General features: G+C 45.9%; 1 protein-coding gene across 1 annotated transcript in view; it reads right to left on the bottom strand.

The window, feature by feature from the left end:
* Window positions 1-25594, bottom strand: part of LOC121005417 (aldo-keto reductase family 1 member C1-like) — a 51810-nt gene that overhangs the window by 2840 nt on the left and 23376 nt on the right. Inside the window, exons 2-7 of the mRNA XM_040438174.1 lie at window positions 3560-3727; window positions 2990-3106; window positions 1279-1356; window positions 1024-1146; window positions 659-771; window positions 414-579 (exon numbers count right to left, since the gene is read on the bottom strand). Of these exons, the coding sequence (XP_040294108.1) occupies window positions 414-579; window positions 659-771; window positions 1024-1146; window positions 1279-1356; window positions 2990-3106; window positions 3560-3727 (765 nt within the window). The remainder of the gene's footprint in view (window positions 1-413; window positions 580-658; window positions 772-1023; window positions 1147-1278; window positions 1357-2989; window positions 3107-3559; window positions 3728-25594) is intronic.

The following is a 25594-nucleotide window of genomic DNA, read 5'->3' as shown; positions in this document are numbered from 1 at the left end:
TAAGTAAGGGCCCAGAGAGAGGGAGCAGCACAACTGTAAGGGACACTAAGGGGGCTGCACAACTATAAGGAGGTCAGCACAACTGTAAGTGGTACACTAAAGGGGCAGCACTACTGTAAAGGAGCACTAAGGGGGCAGCACAGTAACTAATGTATGAGGGCACTAAAGGGGCAATCTTTCTAAGGGGGCCCAAAGGGGACAGGATGGGATTGGGCATGTATAGATTAGAGGCATGGGGCAGAGAGAGAGATGTGGCTTATTGTAAAAAAGAAATAAATAATTGTCATGGTGCATGCAGTGTGCCAGAGATTGTGTCCCTCCTTCAGCTTTTCAAAAGTTGGGAGGAGTGCAGTTGGAGTGCTTATTCCCTATAGTATACATTATGGTCCCTATTAAGCACATGTCCCAATTACCTGTAAATTCTGTTTGATCCTTGCTGGAGAGAAGCTCTTCGCAAGCACAACAATTCCTCTCTGCAGCAGGTACCGCATTGCTACCTGGGCGGGGGTTCGGCCTAGTTTATCAGCTATTGCATGCAGAATGGGATCCTCCAGGAGAACGGGGGCGTCCTTACCTATACTGTATACAGAACCACAGATTAGAGGATTTCTACAAGAGTCATTTTATATTCCACCAGACTCACTATAATGATACCTACTCCCATGTTTCATCCCGACTGGACCCCAAGACACTATACGCAACCAGCAGGACATCTTGTGATTTGCAGAACTCCAGCAGCTGGCTTTGGTTCAGGTAGATGTGACATTCTACCTATACAGAGATCATTCACATAAGATAGATACTTCAGAACATGACTGTGGCTATAGAGACCATTAGCTGCATTCATGAACAGAATGCTAGAACTACAGTGAAGACTGTAATATGTAATAGCGACTTTTATTTGATGTCAATCATCATCTTTGATCCACATACAAGATCATATAGCAAACATGGCGCTGTTACTTCCAGGGCTCCAAACCTCAGAAAGATTCACTGACTGGAGCGTGGGGAAGCTAGCATTACCTGATTACAGACTGGTTTGTATTTGAGTCCTGGTTTATCTAGGATCAACTTCAGCTGGCTGCGGTTAAAATTGGACACACCTATGGATTTCACAAGGCCGGCGTCCTTACACTGTTCCATAGCCTGCAAGTGTGTAAGCAGAAAACATCCAGTAATATTCCTGTAATCCAGACTCAATGGGAGCCAACATCAAACAAAGGGAGATTTCTGATACAGGGATATATAATGTAATAGAGTATAATAATAATCACTCACTGCCCAGGTGTCTCGGAGGTCGGTGTTGTTGTAAAGACATTTTCCATTTTCATCCAAAGGTACCAGATCTTCTCCAGGCTTAAAAAGATGATACTATGTGTCAACAGACTGTGCCCCCATAAACCGTGCTAGAAGAATGCCTATCAAAGACAATGCCTACAAAGTGCATCCCATAAACAGTGCCAGGAGAATGCCTATCAAAGACAATGCCAACAAAGTGCCTTCCATAGCAGTACCAGCACATTACCACCATAAACATTGCCAGCAGAGTGCCTCTTGAAAACTGTGCCAACAAAGTGCATCCCATAAACAGTGCCAGGAGAATGCCTATCAAAGTCAATGCCATCAAAGTGCCTCCCATAGCAGTACCAGCAGAATACCACCATAAACATTGCCAGCAGAGTGCCTCTTGAAAACTGTGCCAACAAAGTGCATCCCATAAACACTGCCAGCAGAATGCCTATCAAAGACAATGGCAACAAAGTGCTTCCAATAAACGGTGCGAGAAAAATGCCTACCATAGACAATGCTGGGATTTACTGCACAGGAAAAATATTTTTATATTTTTATAGTTTGGGCATTTTACATTGTTTATTTTTTTAGGTAAAATTGGTAACAGTGGTGATTTGCATCTTTAAAATTTCTATGTGGCATTTTTATTTAAAAAAAAAAACATTTATAAATTATTTTTGCTATTTTTAGTTTCCTTAGGGGATTTGTACATGCAGTCTTTTGATTGGTTGTACCATGGACTGAAATAATATACTATTGCAGTCTATGTGATTCCGACCGGGTGCCTGTGAAGCCGTACCTCAGGCTCAGCTTGGTAGGCAGCTCACTATGACAGTTTTGTCTTGGGGGCTCCCATAGGAGGGCAGCTTCTATCTTACACAGTGACCTCGATTAAACAGTACTAGTGTGGTACTGACTAATGTGAATGCATTTTCTGTTTGGATTTGTTCATCTTGGATGGTCCACAGTAATCTGGAAAGTGGAACGTAATTGGATTTATTTATATTAGATTGCCCCAAGGAATATGGTCAGCCAAATGAACCTCTAAACTGTGATAGCAGAGCATGGTCAATAAACAATACTGCCAGAAAAATGCCCCATAGAATTAAATACTGTAATTTCTGATCAATAGCAATATTTGAGCTTTCTGTTGGCACTACATGGGGGTGCTCTGTGAATACATATTTATGTAGCTTCTAGTCAAGTCAATGGTGTTGATAAATGGACACATGTAATTAGCTATCCCCAGTGGTGGCTGCCAGTAGTCTACACAAGAATATGCTGTTTGTCTATTCTGCAATCAATCTGTGAAACTTTCACTGTTTCCAGAAATTCACCAGGAAGCAAGATAAATAATTTGTAGAGCCCCAGAACTCCCTCAACACCCCAACCCCACCTCAACGTCATAATATCCCCCAACCATGCCCAGTTTTAGTTAAACGGCAAGCTTAAAAGGCAGGCTGACAAACAATATGATGACCATTGCAGCTCACAAATGTTTCTGAGTGTTCAATCTTCCCATATATGAAATTATTTATCTCCTGGTCAACTGTATAATGATTAGATTTACAATACAAAACTGTAAGAAAGCTGGTTGGGAGCTGTAATGATGGTCACATTGACTGTAACACAACTTTCCTAGAAACAGAATGGCTAAATGAAGTAGAGTTTCATAATGTTTTATCTTCTTAGGACTCACCTTAAACTCAACAGGCATGTGAATGAGGAAAAGATCCAAGTAATCCATCTGGAGGTCTTTTAGGGATTTCTCCAGAGCTGGGCGCACCAGTTCTGGAGAGTGGAATGTGCTCCACAACTGAAAGACACAAAATATTCCTATTTATTGGTTCCAGGACCAGAATCCAAACTGACAAATATTCTTCCCCCAAGGATATATGGTTGTAAATCATACTTGGCTATTCTTCTGTACTCTATGGAAATTTATTGGTATGGCGATCACCAGGAGAACCACCAGTTGCCACTAGGGGGAGCGTGTGTATTTTTGTTACTTAAATTGACTTCTAGAGGAGCTATACACATTCATATGCATTGAGCTCCCTCTAGTGGCTCCTGAAGCAGCTGATTTTACACATTTCCAGGTTTTTTACTACTTGACTGATAGAAGTTTTCTTCTTTTATGAATTCTGAGGGTGTATCAGGCAATAAGTATGGAGGGACTTCATATACTTCCCCCATGGATTCAATTTTTGAACCAGGACAATAGCTCCATTAGGAAAATAACATCACTGTTTTTATAAGAATATCTTACTTTTCCAGTATGGAACAAGTCTTCTCTTTTTATGGTTCCATCTGTAATCTTCTCTTTAATGGCCCGACCAACTTCCACCTCATTGCCGTACAAGTAGGCGCAGTCAATGTGTCGGTATCCAGCTTCAATGGCCAGTCTTGTAGCCTCTTCTGCCATGCTTTTAGGAAACTGAAAATATTGAGAGTCAATACAGCTATCTAATGAATGTGACTGAATTGTATTACAACAGTAGTAGTAGTCTTATGGGGGTGTAGTGCAAAGCTTTTTGGAGCTCGTTTCCCTCTATCACAGGTTTTTTAAAAGCTAGAATGGTATTTTTGCCTTGTTGTCGTTTAGAGAAGGGGTACACAACCATTTTTGGTATGTATGCGACTCTGTCAGGTTTTACCACTCCTTAAAGGGGCTGTCTGGTTTCATGATAGTGCAGGGCAGTTAGACATTTTTGTCCCATTCACCTGCCTAGGAGAGGAAGTTGTAATTACATTGCACTGCCACTAGATGCTGGATTTTATACACTGTGGTAATGGAACTGAATGAAACACCTAAATTCAATGATTAAGAAGTGTCTCCCATTACTTTTCTTGACATAGCTATATATACAGTTCAGCATGTGTGTGGTTACAGTTTTTCATACAGAAGGCACAGTACTTGAACATTACTGTGTTTAAAGGCTATGTGCACCTTTGGATGCAATTTTTTATGATTGCATGTTACTTGTTTTTGGCTAAAAAATTATTTTTTCCATTGGCCTTTTTTAAAAAATATTGAGCTGTTCTTGCTTAAAGAGGACCTTTCACCAGAATAAAGCATCTAAACTAACTATACAGACGTGTAGAGCGGCGCCCAGGGATCCCCCTGCACTTACTGTTATACCTCATATATATCTCATAGCCTGAGAGAAAAAAAAACCTCTCAGGCTATGAGCTGAGCGCTGCGATTGGCCAGCGCTACAGCATAGGAGAAAGAGACCCCGGCAGGTTCCCCTGGGTGGAGCCTAACTATGAAGATACCGGAGGCTACACCGGGCGAACGGAGCTGCGCCCGGGTATAACAGTAAGTGCAGGGGGATCCCTGGGCGCCGCTCTACACGTCTGTATAGTTAGTTTAGATGCTTTATTCTGGTGAAAGGTCCTCTTTAAGATCAGACAGATGGATATGATACAGGGCTTTTCGATGGGCCAATACACTCATAAAACAGCTGCTTTTGCAGATGATCTTTTGCTATTAATCTCTAATCCTGTGGAGGCATTTCCAGGGATCATGAAGATCTTCGAGGACTATGGGAGAGCATCAAACTTCAAAATTAACTTTACCAAATCTGAAGCACTAAATATATCCCTGGCCCCACATCATCGTTCAGGCCTTAAGTCCTTCTCACCATTCAAGTGGCAAACCACGGGCATAAAAAATTTAGGCCTCCAAATACCGGAAGACCCATCTCGTCTCTTCAGCTGTCACGGCCTCTGTTGTGTGCGTCGTGACACAGTTGCAGTGCATGATCTGGCTGGTGAGGATTTAGGTGTGTCTTGGGTGTGTCCTCTTGGCTCCTTATATGTTGTGAGCGAGAGGTCAGTGGCCCTTCAGCCTTTGTGCGAGCTGGAGTGTTGCTCCTTTCCTGGATATACCATCTGTCCAGTGGGAGGGCCTCCTAGCTAGACATACTGTAATGGTGGGGAGTGGGGGAAAACTCCCCACCATATAGCATAGGAAAATGGGGAAGCAGCTAGGCCTGGACACCAAGAAAAGGGAGCAGGTCACCTCATAATGCCCCCTAATCCTGGCCCTGGCTCCTAACCGTATGAGCAGACCCAGATGGTAGGTGGGCTCATACACAGGAACCTCGGACCCTGATTTGCCCTGAAGATCCCTGCAATGAGGTTAGGAGCAGGAGACGACCTGTTCAACCCAGACATGGATGAACAGGAGACTCCACTGACCTAGCTACAAGGAAAGGGACAGCTAGTGAACAGCCACTGGATCAGCAGGTAAGAGCCCTGAAACAACATGCACTTACCTGCCACGGTCACAACATCCACCTAACCCACATGCGGACAGGAAGCATGGCGGCCCCAGGCCTAGCTGCTCACAACTTGTGATTCCCCCTCCGGGGAACCCTGACACCCCCTTCCAAAGGTTATGCGACTCACAAGGGAAAATGTCTAGCAAACATGCTGGAAGACAGACACCACATGCCAGACACGTAATGACAACTAGACATACAACAGACCCCGCACATAACCCACACCAAACATAGGTACAAGGAAAGGTAAAGACATAGGGAACATAGGTGAGACATCAAGGTGAAATTGATGTCTAGCTAGGGGGCCCTCCCCCTGGACAGGTGGTTTATCCAAGATAGGAGCAGCACTCCAGCTCACACAAAGGCTGAAGGCAACTGGCCTCAGGCTCACAACACAACATATAAAGACCCAAGAGGCCACACCCACCTAAATCCACACCAGCCAGATAATTAACCCCTATGGCATCAGACAGGGAAGGACCCAGGGGAAAGGAGGAGCCACCTACATGCTGCAACCACTACACATTGCCGCAGGCAAAAGAATGCACGGCAACCATGTCACAGCGCACACAACAGAGGCCGCGACATCAGCTTAAATTGTACTCCACTCATTTTAAAGAACAAGTCATATCTAAATAACATCAATGTACCTTTTATGTCTTGGTTTGGTAGTAAAAATCTGTTGTCTACTTATGTCCTTCCACAAATCTTATATATAATGCAATCATTACCAATTACTGTACCATCAATATATTTCTCTCAATTTAGTAGCCTCTTCATTTCCTTTCTTTGGAGAGGAAGAAGACCTAGGCTAACATACTCATTGCTCACCCAGAAAAGGAGAAATGGTGGAATCTCACTTCTTGATTTGGCTCTCTATTATAAATCGATCCAATTGGCCAGATGGTCACTGCTGACTAATGCCAATCTGAACACCCCATACCTTGATATTAAACGGTGCCTGATCGGCCGCAATTTACACACCGTCCTTTGGCTAAACCATCTCGCCCCCAACGCCCAGATTATACTGAGCAATATGACCAAGGGTATGATCAAAGTTTGTCTCCAAACTACTATTTTACCACAATCCAAGGGAAACATTTCCAAACTGGCACCTATGAGTATCATACCCAATTTTCTAGATCACAGGTTGCTAAAGGTAATGAGTTGGTGGCATAAGTTGAGCAATATGAAAATAGCCGAAGGATTCAAATCTGTTACAACATTGTCTCTACCTGACATATTCACAAAAATGAATCAGGGCAGCCCTTCCCCTATTAATTGCTTAGATTATGCACGGACATGTAAAAAATTCCGTAATCAGATATCTGGGCCTCTCCCAGACCCAACCTGGTTGGAAAACATCTCATTACTCCTAGAACCGCCAAAAACATAGAATCTATGATTTACAGTAACTTGTTACATAATCAGGGATCTACTGAACCTTACTATTTACTACAATGGGAGAAGGAACTGGAGAGAACCTTTGCAGAAGAAGAGTCACAGTATATAGTAGCTAATGCATGTGGATTTTCCAGATGCATTTACTTTCAAGACAATTCATATAAAACCATCACTAGATGGTATAAAACACCAGTCTTTCTTTCCTCCATAGGACTGTCATCCAGTGACAAATGTTGAAGATGTAGTGGAGAAAGAGGTACTATGCTGCATATATGGTGGACTTGCCCAAAAATCCCCAAATATTGGAAGGATATTGAAAGTAACATAAATGCTATTTGCTCCACCACCATCATACTAACACCCCAATTAGTCCTCCTGTGGTTGCCTCTACAAACCTTTAAACCCTCCAAGCATAACCTTCCCACACAAATGACAGCAGCAGCTAAGCTCCTCATACCTACCAAATGGAGAGATACTGTATATTCCTGCGTATAAGACTACTTTTTAACACATAAAAATCTTCTCAAAAGTCGGGGGTCGTCTTATACGCCGGGTATGGCGGGCGCTGCAGTGCCGGGACGCCCGAATTATCAACAGAGAGAGCCCGAGCTATTGCCTTGTATCCCCAGCAGCTGAGAGCTGCGATGTAACCCACGGCATATGCCCCCCCTGCGCTGTACCTTGTATACCGCCCCGTGCTCTGTACCTTGTATGCTCCTTGTACCGCCATCCTCCCGGCCGCTCGCATCTCGCTCCTACGCATGTGCGAGATTTCATGCGGCGAGCGTGGATACACGGGATCCTCACGGCCGCTCGCATCTCGCTCCTGCGCATGTGCGAGATCTCCGTGCGGCGTATCTAAGTGCGGCGCAGATGTGCATATGTGAATATGAATATGAAGAATAACATAACAAAAACATGTTCAGGGTATAGGTGGCACATGTTTAGGGTCTGGGAGGCAGGGAGGGGGGACAAGGAAGGTGGTGGGATGCAGGGATGGTGGTGATACCATGGGATGGCGGTGGTACCTAGGGATGGTGGTGGGATGCAGGGATGGCAGAGGTACCCAGGGATGGTGGTGGGATGCAGTAATGTACTGCTGTGTGTTGAAAAAGGGGTAGTCTTATACGGCGAGTATATCCCAAACTCTATATTTTCAGTGTAAAAGTTGGGGGTCTTCTTATACGCCCAGTCGTCTTATACGCCGGCATATACGGTACATCAGCTCCTAACTTAGACATGTGGAAAGGGAAAATACATCAAGTCAATAGAATGGAGGAGTTGGCGGGTTGGAAAACTAATAACAAAAAAGGGTACCTTAAGGTGTGGCAACCCTGGAGAGATGAGCAGAAAGAGAATGACAGGGATTTGTCTCATCAATAATTAAGTACCTACCTATGTAATCTTGTAGTAGGTTGCAGCATGATTGTCTCACATTCCCACAAACCACTACACTAGGCAATTAACCACGGGCTTTTAGTATTTTTCTTGTTATGTTATTTTTGCATGTTATGTATCTAGAGGATGCTCATGCGGATACGAAGGAGCAATAGCGGAGTACTTATCCCAACAGGAAAAAGGGACGTAGTCACCAATAAGAGATTCCTGGGACAGTATAACAACCAATATGCTTTTTCTAGATTTGCTTTAACTAATTTGTTGCTTTTTGTTACTGCTCTTGTCGATTTGTATGAGCACGTTACAATGTACCAAATGTATGTCCTTGTTATCTTTTACATAATAAAAAGAGAATTTACCCCCCAAAAAATATTGAGCTGTTCTGTCACAAAGGGTTAACTGTTTTTCTAGCTGTGTGACTGGTACTTTCACTTTCACTTTGTGCCAGTCGTCTAATAAAACTTTTGCACCTATCGGAGTTAAGAGAAGTGGGATGCAAAGATATTATTGGCCATTCCCCATATAGTTCTGACAGGAGAGCTCTTCTATTGGATAATGACAAACAGGAATCCGCCTTTTGGATTTAAAATACACCTGATGAGAGTGCTCTTGTTAGCTGTAGCTCCATTTACCCTGAGGACGCCGCTGTAAGCGGTAAAACATGTTGGGGGAGCTGCAAACATAGGGCCAGATTTATCATTAGCTCAAGTCAGAATAATGGAGTGAAAAAGTCGAAAAAAATGCGCAAACGCTAAAACTGCGCACAAATTTGCGACTTTTTACTGCTCTGCACTATGCTCGCCAGTTTTCTGAAAGTGGGCGTGTTTACTTATGTAAATTTATCTCTAGACAGATTTACTATTGGGACTATTTAAAAAGTCGCAAAAAAATGCGCAATTTCACTCCAGTGAGGACAATGCTTATCTTATGAGACTTTTTAATAGAACATGCGACTTTTTCGTAAAACGTGCGACTTTTTCGTAAAAATGTGCGACTTTTGTAAAGCTGCTTACTGACGGATAAACTGCTACCGTCAAACCACATTTATTACAGTCTTAAAGGGCCGATCATAAATCTGACTTGGCTAAAACAGACTTTAGCCATATGTGAAAGTGGAGTGAGCTGTCAGAGGAATGATAAATCTGGCCCAGTGTGTTTTAATACAAGTGACCAAATAAATGAATGAGTGCGGTGGGGTGAACTGCAGACACCCTGGCCGACTATGGCAATAACTGAATAAGAAAGAAAACACAGCAATGAGGGCCAGGGCCACAAATATAAGATCAGGTTCAGTAGGATAGATTAGAGCCAATAATTACATCATAGATATAATCCCGCTACAGACTATAAATGTGCTGAGGGCAACTAAGTAATAAAGGAGGGTAACTCAGTTGCAACATTAGTAGCCATATATTGGCATCATTCATCATAAAGTAACTATGGAATGAATAAGGCCACAGCACAGTGACCAAAGGGGATATAAAGGTAATATCCCTGTTGATCTCTCATAGCAGTTAGAGAAATTACTGCAAAAAAAGAGAACACTCAAAAGGTCACTTTAATTTTTAATACTGTTTGGATGAAAAAATGACCTTAAACAGGAACACAATAGCCTTTGGTTTTTGGATTTGGTAACAACTATAGATACTGGTAGAACTTACTTTGCAGTAATCCTAACTCCAGTTGAAAGCTTTGAAGCACTTTAAAGGTTCATTTCTGAACCCTGAACACCTGTCTGCACATCCACATTAGATGGTTGAGGACCCACCATTAGAAGAGATGACTTGGTCCAATTTATAGTCAAGCCAGACAAAAGACCAAAACTGTCTACAATCCACATGGCTTTCTCCAAACAGGGTGGCCAATTGCCCAAAAACAGTAACATATCATCTGTGTATAACACCACTTTTTCATGCTGGAATCTACACTGCCTGTCCCAAAAAAAAGTCGCCACCAAAAAAGTCTTTAGCTTTGATTGCGGCACGCATTCGCTGTGGCATTGTTTCGATAAGCTTCTGCAATGTCACAAGATTTTCATCCAGTGTTGCATACATTTTTCACCAAGATCTTGCATTGATGATGGTAGAGTCTGACTGCTGTGCAAAGCCTTCCCCAGCAGATCCCAAAGATTCTCAATGGGGTTAAGCTCTGGACTCTGTGGTGGCCAAGCCATGTGTGAAAAATATGTCTCTTGCTCCCTGAACCACTCTTTCACAATTTGAGCCCGATGAATCCTGGCATTGTCATCTTTAAATATGCTCGTGCCATCAGGGAAGAAAAAATCCATTGATGAAATAACCTGGTCATTCAGTATGTTCAGTTAGTCAGCTGACCTCATTCTTGGAGCACATACTGTTGGTGAACCTAGACCTGACCAACTGCAGCAACCCCAGATTATAGCACTGCCCCCACAGGCTTGTACAGTAGGCACTAGGCATGATGGGTGCATAACTTCATCTGCCTCTCTTCTTACCCTGATGCGCCCATCACTCTGGAACAGGGTAAATCTGGACTCATCAGACCACATGACCTTCTTCCATTGCTCCAGAGTCCAATCTTTATGCTCCCTAGCAAATTGAAGCCTTTTATTCTGGTTTGCCTCACTGATTAGTGGTTTTCTTACGGCTACACAGCTGTTTAGTCCCAATCCCTTGAGTTCCCTTCGCATTGTGCATGTGGAAATGCTCTTACTTTCACTATTAAACATAGCTCTGAGTTCTACTGTTGTTTTTCTTCGATTTGATTTCACCAAACGTTTAAGTGATCACCGATCACAATCATTCAGGATTTTTTCCCACCACATTTCTTCCTCGAATACGAGGGTCCCCACTATCCTTCCAGTTTTTAATAATGCGTTGGACAGTTCTTAACCCAATTTTAGTAGTTTCTGCAATCTCTCTAGATGTTTTCTCTGCTTGATGCATGCCAATGATTTGACCCTTCTCAAACAGACTAACATCTTTTCCACGACCACGAGATGTGTCTTTCGACATGGTTGTTTAAGAAATGAGAAGCAACTCATTGCACCAGTTGGGGTTAAATAACTTATTGCCAGCTGAAAGATAATCGCCCATGCAGTAATTATCTAATAGGAGGGTCATAACTATTTGCATAGTTAAATCCAGGTGGCGACTTTTTTTTTGGACAGGCAGTGAATGCAATCCTGCAATGTTAGGTGCCCTTATAGCCGCTGCCAAGAGTTAAATCGTGATCGCAAATAAAAGGGTAACAAAGGTTACTCCTGCCTCATCCCCCTGTGTAGAGGGAAAGATGTGGAAAGAAGACAGTTGGACCTAACCCTAGCCTTGGGAGCTGAGTATAACAGTCTAACCCACGCTATAAACGTATCCTTAAAAAACAGACGATGCAGAGTATTGTTAGCTACTCTATTGATTGACCTCTGGAATTTGACCTTGACCGTTTCCTGACCTCCCTTTGCCTGCTCCCTTGGTTTTGGCGCTACATCTCGGATTCTGACCTCGGCTCATTATCGGATTTGCCACCTGCCTCTTCCCTTTGTATTGACGTGACCTCCCGGACTGACCTCGGCTAGCTGACCCGCCTTTGCCTTCTCATTCACAGGGTACCTCTCTCTTGTTCACTTCCTTGTCTATTTGTCTGCCTGCATCTCGCGTACCATTCTCTTCCTAGCTGTCCGGTACCCTCTTTGTTTCTTCCTCCCCTACCCGGCACTTACAGAGGTTAGGGACCTTCGCCCAGTTGCGCCCCGTCACCTAGTGCGGGTGGTGCAAGTAGGCAGGGACAGGGTTGAGGGTGGCAGTCTAGGGGGTGCACTTCCTTCTACCTTCCCTTCCCGTGACATCATGATAGCCACATTCATAGATGCCGGTAGGCAGCTCTTCTGTAATTCTGCTTAATATACATTGACATTAGTGCGCTTGTGCCGTCTCCCTTCTCTCAAAGACCATAGACCACAGCAGCGGACAGGAAGAGAGAAGGGAGACGACACGTGCACACGCACTGTCTTCTTGTACAGCTGATCGGCTGGGGTGCTGGGTGTCAGACCCCCACCGATCTGCTATTGATGACCTATCCTGAGGCAGGGGCGTAACTACCATAGCGGCAGACCATGCGACTGCTATGGGGCCCAGGAGAAGAGGGGGCCCAGTCGTAGTTGGTATTATCTCCTCTTCTACTGGAGGTAAAAACTTGGTCAGGACTCTACCCTCTAAAAGAACAACTTTTAGCAAGTGAGGCAGTGGAAAAATGGTCCAAGGGTCATTGAAAAGGTTTTAGGCAGAAACCCTTCTGTCCTGTGTGGGGGCCTGGTTTGATCCTTGCTATGGGGCCTTACTTCTCTATGTATGCCACTGTCAGGAGGATAGCTCATCAATAGTAAAATAACTATTTATTCAATTTATTACTTTTTATTCCATTTTTTACAAAAGACAAAGAGACCAAAAAATGGTGAATTGTGTGTTTTTATTTTTCTTGCACCGTGCAGAAAAAATATTTTGCTAATTTAATGTTATATTTGTTTTTTATTGTTCATTTATATATATAACATTATGAAAGGAGCAGTTGAATTTTTATTTTTTGGTGATTTTTCAAATAAAAAAAAAACATTTTTACACTATAATTTTTAGTCCCCTCAGTGGACTTGAACATGCGATCTTCTGATTCTTTGGAATTCTGACAGGATGCCTGCAAAGCTGTGTCTCAGATATAGCTTTGCAGGTAGCTAGCCATAATATGTCTGGGAACCTTCACAAGGCCCCAGGCTGTTATGGCAACTGATGGGAGCCTACAATTTCAAGGCAGGAGCTCCAATCGGTGGACAAGAGGGAGTTCTGCCCTCTGTCTAACCCTCACAAATGCCACAGTCGCTATTAAAGGGGATATCCCAGGGGCATAGCCAAAGGCTCATGTGCCCTGATGCAAGAGTTCAGCTTGGGCCCCCCTTCAGGGCCGGACTGGGGATAAAAACCAGCCCTGGAAAAAGTTGCATACTAGCCCCACAGCATTGCGTCATTATTTACTTGTTTATAATAGGAGAAAGCATTCATTTTAAAACACTTGTGTAAACACGAATATGAACTTTGCCCCACGATAGCTCTTTTGTAGAACCCTCATAAAAACTTACAATTACTTGGCTTGGCCCTTGGGGATCTCGGACACCACTTCAACACTTTGGCCGGGGGCTGATGTTGTGTTTTATCCTAATGAGAAAGATTTCATAATAAGGATTTGGAGAAGGGGCAGAGGGATAGCAGAGCAGGGAGAGGCTGGTGCTGCTACTAGGGGGTCATACCATGGGGGAGTAATAAAGCCCACCATAATGCCCCCCAGTAGTAATAATTCTCCTTATAATGTGCAAAACATACCCCTTTGTAATGCCCCCAGTTGAGCTAATGTTCCCATAATGTGCCAATTTAAAATACCCCTTCTCCGTGCCCCCGTAGATGACCCCCATAGTGCTCCCCCCCTTCCCCATAGTACCCACCATAATGTGTCCCAGTATAAAATGCCCCTATACAGAGCCCCCATATAAAATACCCCTTCTTTTTAGCCTCAGTAGATGCCCCTATAGTGTCCCCCAATAATCTGGCAGTAAGATGTGCCCCCATAGATGCCCCCAATCATGTGCCAGTAATAAGAGCCCCCCACCATCATGTGCCAGTAGCCAGAGCCCCCCCATATCATGTGCCAGTAGCCAGAGTGCCCCCCCTATCATGTGCCAGTAGCCCCAACCTTAGTATGTGCCAGTAGCCCCCCTTATGTGCCAGTAGCCCCCCATCATGTGCCAGTAGCCCCCCCATCATGTGCCAGTAGTCCCCCTTATGTGCCAGTAGCCCCCCTTATGTGCCAGTAGCCCCCCTTATCATGTGCCAGTAGCCCCCCTTATCATGTGCCAATAGCCCCTTATGTGCCAGTAGCCCCCTTATGTGCCAGTAGCCCCCCTTATCATGTGCCAGTAGCCCCATCATGTGCCAGTAGTCCCCCTTATGTGCCAGTAGCCCCCCTTATAAGCCAGTAGCCCCCCTTATGTGCCAGTAGTCCCCCTTATGTGCCAGTAGCCCCCTTTATCATGTGCCAGTAATCCCCCTTATAATGTGCCAGTAAACCCCCTTATCATGTGCCAGTAGCCCCCTTATCATGTGCCAGTAGCCCCCCTTATGTGCCAATAGCCCCCTTATGTGCCAGTAGCCCCACTTATGTGCCAGTAGCCCCCCCATCATGTGCCAGTAGTCCCCCTTATGTGACAGTAGCCCCCCTTATGTGCCAGTAGCCCCCTTATCATGTGCCAGCCCAGTAGTCCCCCTTATGTGCCAGTAGCCCCCCTTATGTGCTAGTAGCCCCCTTATCATGTGCCAGCCCAGTAGTCCCCCCTTATCATGTGCCAGCCCAGTAGTCCCCCCTTATCATGTGCCAGCCCAGTAGTCCCCCCTTATCATGTGCCAGCCCAGTAGTCCCCCCTTATCATGTGCCAGCCCAGTAGTCCCCCCTTATCATGTGCCAGCCCAGTAGTCCCCCCCCCTTATCATGTGCCAGCCCAGTAGTCCCCCCCTTATTATGTGCCAGCCCAGTAGTCCCCCCTTATCATGTGCCAGCCCAGTATTGTACCTATATAAAAAAAAAAAGAAAACACTTATACTCACCTCCAGTGATGCGATGCGATGCAGGCCTCTTCCGGCCTGTGTCCCTCGCTATACGGCTCAGGTGGCGCGATGACGTCATCGCGCCGCCTGCACCGGCCTCTGATAGGCTGCCAGCACTAGGCCGGCAGCCTATCAGAGGAACAGGAGGGGACACACCTCTCCCTCCCCTGCCGCAGCACAGGCATCTGTATCGCCGTCCTGAGGACGGCAATACAGATGACTATGGAGATGAGCGCTTCCACAATGGAAGCGCTCATCTCCTGCTCTGCCCTGCCGCCGGCCGCCCCCACTTGTCACCAGTCCGGCCCTGCCCCCCTTCCCTTAGTGCTTTGTGGCCAGGAATAGGGAAGCACATGTGCTGCATGAGGCAAAAATTTCAACAGCACCCCCATGCCAAATTCTTAACCTAAACCAGGCTCGGATTGGCCCACAGGGCAACAGGTGAATCCTTCGGTGGGCCTCTAGTTCCCCACTCCCTACACAAGTGGCACAAGTGACAGTAGACTGACTGCACTAGATTTAGATAGGCAACATCCCAACTAGCTTAGGCCTCTTTCACACTTGCGTTGTTGGGATCCGGCATGCACTTCCGTTGCCGGAGGTGCCTGCCGGATCCGGAAAAACGCAAGTGTACTGAAAGCATTTGAAGACGGAACCGTCTTCCAAATGCTTTCAGTGTTACTATGGCACCCAGGACGCTATTAAAGTCCTGGTTGCCATAGTAGGAGCGGGGAGCGGGGGAGCGGTATACTTACAGTCCGTGCGGCTCCCGGGGCGCTCCAGAATGACGTCAGAGCGCCCCATGCGCATGGATGACGTGATCACATGGATCACGTGATCCATGCGCTTGGGGCGCCCTGACGTCACTCTGGAGCGCCCGGGGAGCCGCACGGACGGTAAGTACACTGCTCCCCCGCTCCCCACTACACTTACCATGGCTGTCAGGACTTTAGCGTCCCGGCAGCCATGGTAACCACTCTGAAAAAGCTAAATGTCGGCTCCGGCAATGCGCCGAAACGACGTTTAGCTTAAGGCCGGATCCGGATCAATGCCTTTCAATGGGCATTAATTCCGGATCCGGCCTTGCGGCAAGTGTTCCGGATTTTTGGCCGGAGCAAAAAGCGCAGCATGCTGCGGTATTTTCTCCGGCCAACAAACGTTCCGTACCGGAACTGAAGACATCCTGATGCATCCTGAACGGATTACTCTCCATTCAGAATGCATTAGGATAATCCTGATCAGGATTCTTCCGGCATAGAGCCCCGACGACGGAACTCTATGCCGGAAGACAATAACGCAGGTGTGAAAGAGCCCTTATGCATCCATACAAAAACTGGGTAGATGTATTTAACAAACTACCAAGTTTATTATTCTAGATACATCAGATGGTTGAGATGATATGTATGTTCAGAGGCAGACCAGCCAGCATGCTCTTTCCCCAGGGATCCATCTTCTCAAAGTCTCTACAGGGACCCCCAACAATCAGTCATCATGTAGCATCTTGCAGCTTCCTGCCACTGTGTTAGCAGATTTTATTTTGCATGTAGCTGTACAGTGGGCCCACAGAACAAATTTTACTGGTGGCCCCAAGGCAGGCTCGGACTGGCCCACAGAGGTACAGGGGAATCCCCTGGTGGGCCCCTAGTCTCCCACCCCCTGCACAAGTGGCACATAACACATTAAATTTAGTACACTACATACATATATTCAATGTACAGCACCTCAACCAGCTTATGTTCATATAAAAAAAAAATTAGATTATTTATTATATTTGAATGTATCCGTACGGTGGGCCCCCAATTTTTTTTTTACTAGTGGTCCCTAGGTACCCCAGTCCGACACTGCCCCAAGGTACCCCAGTCCGACATTTGTCACATTTATTAAATCTACCAGAAACAAAACCGCAGCATTTCCTCATCGGATTTCAGCTTTAAATTTCTTTAGTGTCTGAAGAATATGAAAGCTGGAATCGTACTAAAGGTAATATCTATAGGGCCAGTGCGATATCACAGCCTGCAAGCAGAAGGTAAAGACCAGTGCATGCGCAATATGACTAGTGGTTCCTCTGCCCATAAGGGCAGGGCAGTGCGCATGTGCAGGCCAACCATGGAGCGGTACACGCGCAAGATCAGGGAGGCAGAGGAGGACGTGATAGGAGGAAAGTAGGGCGGGCCAGAGGGCTGAAAGAAGTGTGGTTTTCTGGGCACATCGCCGTAGTAGTAACTCCGCCCCTGACCAGGGCCGTCTTTACCGCAGGGCAAAAGGGGCAGCTGCCCCGGGCCCAGTTGCTCCTGGGGGGCCCAAGCAGCATTTTACTTGGATTTTACTTGGGCCCCCTATATTTTGTTGCCGCCGCCGCCCGCCGGCCATCTAACAGCACAAAGTCACGGTCCGCCGTCCGGTCTATAGGCTCTGCTGCCTGGCCTCCTGTCTCTTTAACAGAGCAGACCAGTGGCTGCTGGAGCGTGACGCAGCTGAGCTGCCGCACAGGCAAAGAGAGAGGAAGGAGGCGGAGCCCGAGCCAGCAGCCCCAACACACAGCCTGAGCCAGCCAAGCAACTGACAGAACTTACAGGTATTTGGTAGCCCGAGGGGGGGCGTCCCTGTGTGTGTGTGTCTGTCCCTTTGTGTGTGTGTGTGTGTCTGTCCCTTTGTGTGTGTGTGTGTGTCTGTCCCTTTGTGTGTTTGTGTGTCTGTCCCTTTGTGTGTGTGTGTGTGTGTGTCTGTCCCTTTGTGTGTGTGTGTGTGTGTGTGTGTCTGTCCCTTTGTGTGTGTGTGTGTGTGTGTCTGTCCCTTTGTGTGTGTGTGTGTGTGTCCCTGTCCCTTTGTGTGTGTGTGTGTGTGTGTGTCTGTCCCTTTGTGTGTGTGTGTGTGTGTGTGTCTGTCTGTCCCTTTGTGTGTGTGTGTCTGTCCCTTTGTGTGTGTCCCTGTCCCTTTGTGTGTGTCCGTCCCTGTGTGTGTGTGTCTGTCCCTGTGTGTATCACCATGCCCACAGTGTTCCTATGTCTTGACGCAGCTGCTTCAGAACGTTCTGTGCGGGACAAGAGGAAGAAGATGGAAGAGGAGGCAGCGCCAGCATGGAGTCCGTGCGATAGACACAGGGAGGCACACTAAGGACGAAGGTAACACTTCCACATGATCTACACTAGTGTTATCTGTGGTTTTACATAGGACTGCAGGTAACACTACTACATTATTTAGCACTAGTGTTATCTGTGGTTTTACATAGGACTGCAGGTAACACTACCACAAGGTTAGCTCACACAGGGCGCCTGAACACCTAAGGCCGGCCCTGGCTGCGCACCCCAGCGCCAAGGGATGACGTCACTGATGTAATATGCCTCTTATATGTGGAGAGCGGTGATGTCACTGATGTAATATATTACTTATAAGTGATCTATTACATCAGTGACATCACCACTCTCCACACATAAGTAATATATTACATCAGTGACATCACTGCTGTCCACATATACCGGTAAGTAATATATTACATCAGTGACATCACCGCCCATCACATATATGTGGAGAGCGGTGATGTCACTGATGTAAAATATCACTTACAGTATATGTGGACAGCGGTGATGTCACTGATGTAATATAACATTATATGTGGAGAGTGTTCATGTCACTGATGCAATACAGCGCTCCAGATGGCGACCAAAATGGTCGCCAATGCGCCTTAAAATTTGCAGATGGCGACAAGACTTGTCATAGGCTACAGGCCTGAGGTCTATTTGGTAGTGAAATCCCAGCGCAGGCAGGCGTAATGATGTCATCACGCCCGCCTGTGCCAGGACGGGTGAGGTGTGCGCGTCTGCGTTGCACCATCCCTCGCCGTACCAGCAGCTAGTGAGCGCCAGTGAAAGGACACAGGTGAGTATAAGATTTTCGCTTTTTTTTAAGGTGTGGGAAGGCGGGATCCAGGGGGCCCAAGTAAATTCTTGCCCGGGGTCCAATCAATATTAAAGACGGCCCTGCCCCTGACCACTTGCCAAAGCTGATTTGCATAAGTTTATAAAGTGTATTTTTCCCAATCTCGACAAGGGACACAGACAAGAGAGGTACCATTGTAATGGGGGCAAAGCAGTCTATAACCTGTTCTGAGCGCTCTAAAATGCTCAGATTAGGGGACAGACTCCCTCTAAAGCAGGGATGCCCAACCTGCTGCCCTCCAGCTGTTTCAAAATTACAACACCCAGCATGCCCCGACAGCCTACAGCTATCAGCCTACAGCAGGGCATTATGGGAATTGTAGTTTTACAAAAGCGCCCCTTGGCAAATTTTTCCCACTCTAGGCCATGCCTCTATCTCTGCCCAAAACATAACTATAAACCTGATCCCACCCAGTCCCCTAAATGCCCCAACATAGTAATTATTCCCCCTTTATTACTACAAGAAAATTTTGACTAGAACCTTCAGACTTCTGAGCAGAGTACGTATGTAGCTGGTTCCTACACTGCCCTGAATATTGTAGGCTTAGGTAAGTCCAAAGAGAGGCAGTATATTAGTGTTAGGGACCCATCTGCGGAAGCCACCTTGGCACCTGGTAGATGGGCCCGACACACGTTTGATCAAATATGTGCGCTAAGAGCTTCCATTGACTCATTTATAGTAGGTATTAGTAGGTATTATACCACTTTTATTTAGAATGACCCCCATTTCTTAGATCTATTGTTTGTATGTATAATGGTGTGCAGCCATTTTCTTTTTATAATCATGCATGCTTCATGAATATGCACCTGTGATTTCTGAAGGTTCTAGTCCAAATTTTCTTGTAGTATTAATTGAGGGTAGCGCCTCTTTTAGACTGAACATGCCCATCTACCTGGGACTTCAGAGCAGAGTACGTATGTAGCTGGTTCCTACACTGCCCTGAATATTGTAGGCTTAGGTAAGTCCAAAGAGAGGCAGTATATTAGTGTTAGGGACCCATCTGCGGAAGCCACCTTGATGCCTGGTAGATGGGCCCAACACATGTTTGATCAAATATGTGCGCTAAGAGCTTCCATTGACTCATTTATAGTAGGTATTATACTACTTTTATTTAGAATGACTCCCATTTCTTAGCGCTATTGTTTGTATGTATAATGGTGTGCAGCCATTTTCTTTTTATAATTATATTCCCCCTTTATGCCACCACACAGTATTTTTGCCCACATTGTGCCCCTGTCATGCCCCACTCTGACGATGTGCGGAGGTCGGCCAGGATTGCAGCACGAGTTTAGTGTTTGTTTTGGAGTCGTGCTGGATCCGCCCCTCATCAGGTGCACTGGGTGGAGTCATTAGTTTAAATAGCTCATCATCCCAGTGCCCTGAGCGGATTATACTCATCATTGTGGTCTTGGAAGCTAGGAAGGAAGGTTGGCTGTCTGTTCCAGTTCAGGAAGATAAGTGTTATTTCAAGTTTGGTTGTTTTGTGTCATCTATCCCATCCAGGTTCTGTGCGAGCAGGCTGCTCCTATTTCCCACTTCACCATCTCAGGGAATTCAGGGTTTTGTCAGCCCAGGCACGGGGACACCTCATACCTACCTTAAAGGTCTGTAGGTGGGCTGAGCAGTGCAGGGAAAGAGGTCAGGGATTAGCTAGGAGGTGACCCTTCCCCTGTCTTTCGCCCAGAGCCTGGTTGGTGCGTTATCTGTATACTGAGTGCACGCCCGCCGTGACATTATAATCCGCCATACTGTGACTGCCATCACTCAGCGCTTTTGTGATGGCGTCAATTGATGCACTGAGTGACCGCATGCAGGGTTTATCCCTAGAGGTTGCTGATCTGCGTAGTTCGGTCACACAGTGTCAGAGGTTTCTGGCATCAGGTACAGGTCAAATTGGTGGGGAGCCTAAAGTCGCTCTTCCCAAGAGATTTACAGGGGGTATGGATGATCTTTTCCGCTTTAAAGAGTCATGCAAATTGTACTTTCGACTGCGTCCATTTTCGTCAGGTAATGAAGATCAGAGGGTTGGTATCATCATGTCTTTGCTTAAAGGGGACGCGCAATCCTGGGCTTTTTCTCTGCCGCCCGGTTCTCTGGCTCTCCGGTCGGTGGAGGAATTTTTCCAAGCCCTGGGATTGATTTACGATGACCCAGATCGGGTCTCGATGGCAGAATCGAAATTGCGTAACTTGCTACAGGGTAAACATACTGCAGGTTACTGCACAGAGTTTAGGAGGTGGGCTACTGAGTCGGGGTGGAACGACCCCGCGTTACGTAGTCAGTTTTGTCAGGGGTTATCTGAAAGGTTGAAGGATGCCCTGGCTTTTCATGAGTATCCGGATACTTTAGAGAATGCAATGTCTTTGGCTATACGGTTGGATAGACGTATCAGAGAGAGGTGTAAGGGTCCCCCCGTGCAGGTGATCCCTCCTGCGTGCGGTTTTGTTTCTCCTACTGCCCAGGGTGATATTACTTATAACTCTGGGGTAGGGGAGGAACCCATGCAGTTGGGTCAGATATCTTGCCATTCTGATAGTAGAGACTTTAGAAAAGTGCACAATCTATGTTACTTTTGTGGAAAGAGGGGTCATTTTATTTTTTCTTGTCCTTATGTTAAATCACAGGTGGAAGAGAAAAAGAAAAAAGAAAAAAAAACTTCCCTCACACTTGGTTGTATGAATGGTGTGGTGGAGCAGACAGGTATGCAAGCTCCCTGCAGTTCCCGTTTTCTCCTTTCAGCTATGGTGGCGCTAGAGTCAAAAATGTGTTTGTTGATGTATTCCTTGATTGTGGTGCTGGGGTAAACCTAATTGACTTTCTTTTTCTTCAAGGCCTGGGACTAAGTACTTGCACGTTAGAGAACGAGATTTGTGTTTTTGCAATTGATTCTTCACCTCTTTCTCAAATGAGCCTAAGGGCTCATTCAGACGGCCGTATGCTGTCCGCAAAAATACTGAATGCTATCCGTTTTTTTGCGGATCCGCAAAAAAACGGGTCTGCAAAAAAACGGATAGCATTCAGTATTTTTGCGGACCCATAGACTTCAATGGGGCCATGTCCTGATTTTCACGGACAAGTATAGGACATGTTTCATTTTTTTTGCGGATCCGCAAAAAAACGGATAGCATTCAGTATTTTTGCGGACAGCATACGGCCGTCTGAATGAGCCCTTACTCACATTGTTCATGGTATTCACTTAAGGGTGGGTAATTCACATGCTGAAATTATTTCTTGTTTTGTCATGAAGGATTTGCCAGCTCCTATAGTTTTGGGGTTGCCATGGTTGACTAGACAAAACCCAATTATAGACTGGCAAGCGAAACAAATCATTGGTTGGAGCGAGTTTTGTTCGGATAATTGTCTTGGCACATCTATCTCTGGTGTGTCCATTACGGCTTTACCTCAGTATCTCTCGGATTTTGCGGATGTCTTTTCGGAGGGTGGGGCTCAGGAATTGCCCCCCTTGTCCAGTTAATCTCATTCCTGGCGCTAAGTTGCCAAAGTCTCGGCTTTACAACCTCTCTCAACCCGAAAGAGAGGTCATGCGAAAGTATGTCGCCGAGAGTTTGGCAAAGGGTCATATTAGACCATCTAAGTCTCCAGTGGCAGTAGGTTTGTTCTTTGTGAAGAAAAAAGATGGATCACTGAGACCGTGTTTGGATTTCCGGGAATTGAACTGTATTACAGTCCGGGATCCATATCCCCTGCCCTTGATCTCTGATCTTTTTGATCAGATTGTTGGAGCCAAGGTGTTCTCCAAGTTGGATTTGAGTGGAGCCTACAATCTGATCAGGATCAAGGAGGGGGATGAGTGGAAAACGGCCTTCAATACGCACGAGGGTCATTTTGAGAACCTGGTGATGCCTTTTGGGTTGACGAACGCGCCAGCAGTATTTCAGCGATTCGTCAATGCCATTTTTCATCACTTGGTGGGGAGGTTCGTAGTAGTTTACCTGGATGACATTTTAATTTATTCTCCTGATCTGAAGACCCATCAGGATCATGTGAGACAGGTTTTGACGATCCTTCGGGAGAATAAGTTATATGCCAAATTGGAGAAATGTTTGTTTGCGGTGCAAGAGCTTCCGTTCTTGGGATACATGCTTTCGGATTCCGGTTTTCGTATGGACCCCGAAAAGGTCTGGGCGGTTCTGGAGTGGGACCGACCAGAGAATCAGAAAGCTTTGATGCGGTTCTTGGGGTTTACGAATTATTATAGAATTTTTTTTTCAAATTATTCTACCCTAGTAAAACCTCTTACTGATATGACCAAGAAGGGCGCCGATGTCTCTGTCTGGTCGGATGAGGCATTGCAGGCCTTTTCGGCTGTTAAGGAGCGTTTTGCATCCGCTCCCATTCTAGTGCAGCCGGATGTGTCTCAACCATTCGTAGTAGAGGTTGATGCATCAGAGGTGGGGGTTGGGGCGGTGCTGTCACAGGGTTCAACCCCTGGCAAGTGGGTCCCGTGTGCCTTCTTCTCCAAGAAGCTCTCGGTCGCCGAGAGGAATTATGATGTTGGAGATAGAGAGTTGTTGGCTATCAAGTTGGCCTTTGAGGAATGGCGTCACTGGTTGGAGGGGGCGTCTCACCCCGTTACGGTGTATACTCACCATAAGAATTTGGCTTACCTGCAGTCTGCCAAGCGTCTGAAGGCAGGCCAGATGGTTACTGTCTTTTACCAGGTTCAATTTCGTGGTTACCTTTCGCCCAGGGGTCAAGAACGTCAAGGCAGATGCCTTGTCTCGCAGCTTTCCTGGGGGAGGTGATTCAGAAGATCCGGCGCCGATTTTGGCGGATGGGGTGGTGGTCTCCGCTCTGTACCCTGAATTGGAGATGGAGGTGTTGGGAGCCCAGGAGGGGGCTCCTGGTTCTTGTCCCCCAGGGAGGTTGTTTGTTCCTGAGGGCCTACAATACAAGGTGTTCAAGGAATATCACGATACTGTTCTCGCTGGACATCCTGGTGGTAAGTCCACCTGTGATCTAGTATCCCGGAGGTTCTGGTGGCCAGGGTTACGTAAGAGCATTGAGAATTATGTGACAGCTTGTGAAACCTGCGCTCGGTCAAAGGTTGCTCATACTTGACCGCCTGGTTCACTTCTTCTATTGTCTATTCCATCTCGTCCTTGGACGCATTTGTCTATGGACTTTATTACGGATCTGCCGAGTTCCTCCGGGAGAACAGTGATTTTGGTGGTAGTTGACCGTTTCAGTAAAATGGCTCACTTTATACCACTAACGAGTCTGCCTAACGCTAAGACTCCAGTAAGCAGGGGACCAGGAGAGCAGGGCAGGCCAGACAGGTGCTGGTAGTGGGAGACTCAATTATTAGGGGAACAGATAGGGCAATCTGAAAAAAGAGACAGATGATACTTTACCCGCCCTCCATATATAACCAGGGGAAGGAAGATGGAAGGAAGCACCGCCTTCCCTAAGGAGACGCCAGCAACAAAACAGTAAGGCAAAATTATCATGTACAGCGACTTGAGCGAGAAGGGCATCGCTCGCAGGTCAATGATGAATTTTGTAAAGATTGGACTGGCAGTCTTCGGCATGTTATCTTGTACATGCCTTCATGCACTCAGAATATTATATCTGGAGAGACAACATCCTCTCGAGGAATAAACTTATGGCCAGAACAGGTGGAGAAACATCAATCACCTGCCACAGAGACATCATGAGAAGCCTGCCTGATGTGAACATGCTCTATATAACACAATAGAGACAAGATGCCGGTGGAGGAGATCATAGTAGAACAGGTGGAGAACTGCTATTACACTTTTTGTGATGTAAGGTGACCAAAAATGCCTTTTTTTACACCGTTTTTATTTTTATTTTTTTACGGTATTCACCTGAGGGGTTAGGTCATGTGATATTTTTATAGAGCAGGTCGATACGGACGCAGCGATACCTAATATGTATACTTTTTCTTTTTTTTTATGTAAGTTTTACACAATGATTTTATTTTTGAAACAAAAAAAATAATGTTTTAGTGTTTCCATAGTCTGAGAGCCATTGTTTTTTTTGTTTTTGGGCGATTATCTTGGGTAGGGTCTCATTTTTTGTGGGATGAGATGACGGTTTCATTGGAACTATTTTGGGGTGCATATGACTTTTTGATCGCTTGCTATTACACTTTTTGTGATGTAAGGTGACAAAAAATTTTGATCGCTTAGGCCTCTTTCAGACGGGCGTTGCGGGAAAATGTGCGGGTGCGTTACGGGAACACCCGCGATTTTTCTGCGCGAGTGCAAAACATTGTAATGCGTTTTGCACTCGCGTGAGAAAAATCGCGCATGTTTGGTACCCAAACCCGAACTTCTTCACAGAAGTTCGGGCTTGGGATCGGTGTTCTGTAGATTGAATTATTTTCCCTTATAACATGGTTATAAGGGAAAATAATAGCATTCTGAATACAGAATGCATAGTAAAACATCGCTGGAGGGGTTAAAAAAAAAATTTAAAAATTTAACTCACCTTAGTCCACTTGATCGCGTAGCCCGGCGATTTGAGCAGGCACCTTGTTCCGATCACCGCCCGCCTGGCGGCAGTGATCGGAAATACACATGACGTACCGGTACGTAATGTGTCCTGAAGAGTTTAAAAACAGATTTTATAGATATGTAAAAGAGCCTGGTAAGGAGCCCAAGGGGCTGTACT

The sequence above is a fragment of the Bufo bufo genome, chromosome 1, assembly GCF_905171765.1.
Source record: "Bufo bufo chromosome 1, aBufBuf1.1, whole genome shotgun sequence".
Classification (NCBI taxonomy): domain Eukaryota; kingdom Metazoa; phylum Chordata; class Amphibia; order Anura; family Bufonidae; genus Bufo; species Bufo bufo.
This window is presented reverse-complemented; position numbering and strand designations above follow the sequence as displayed.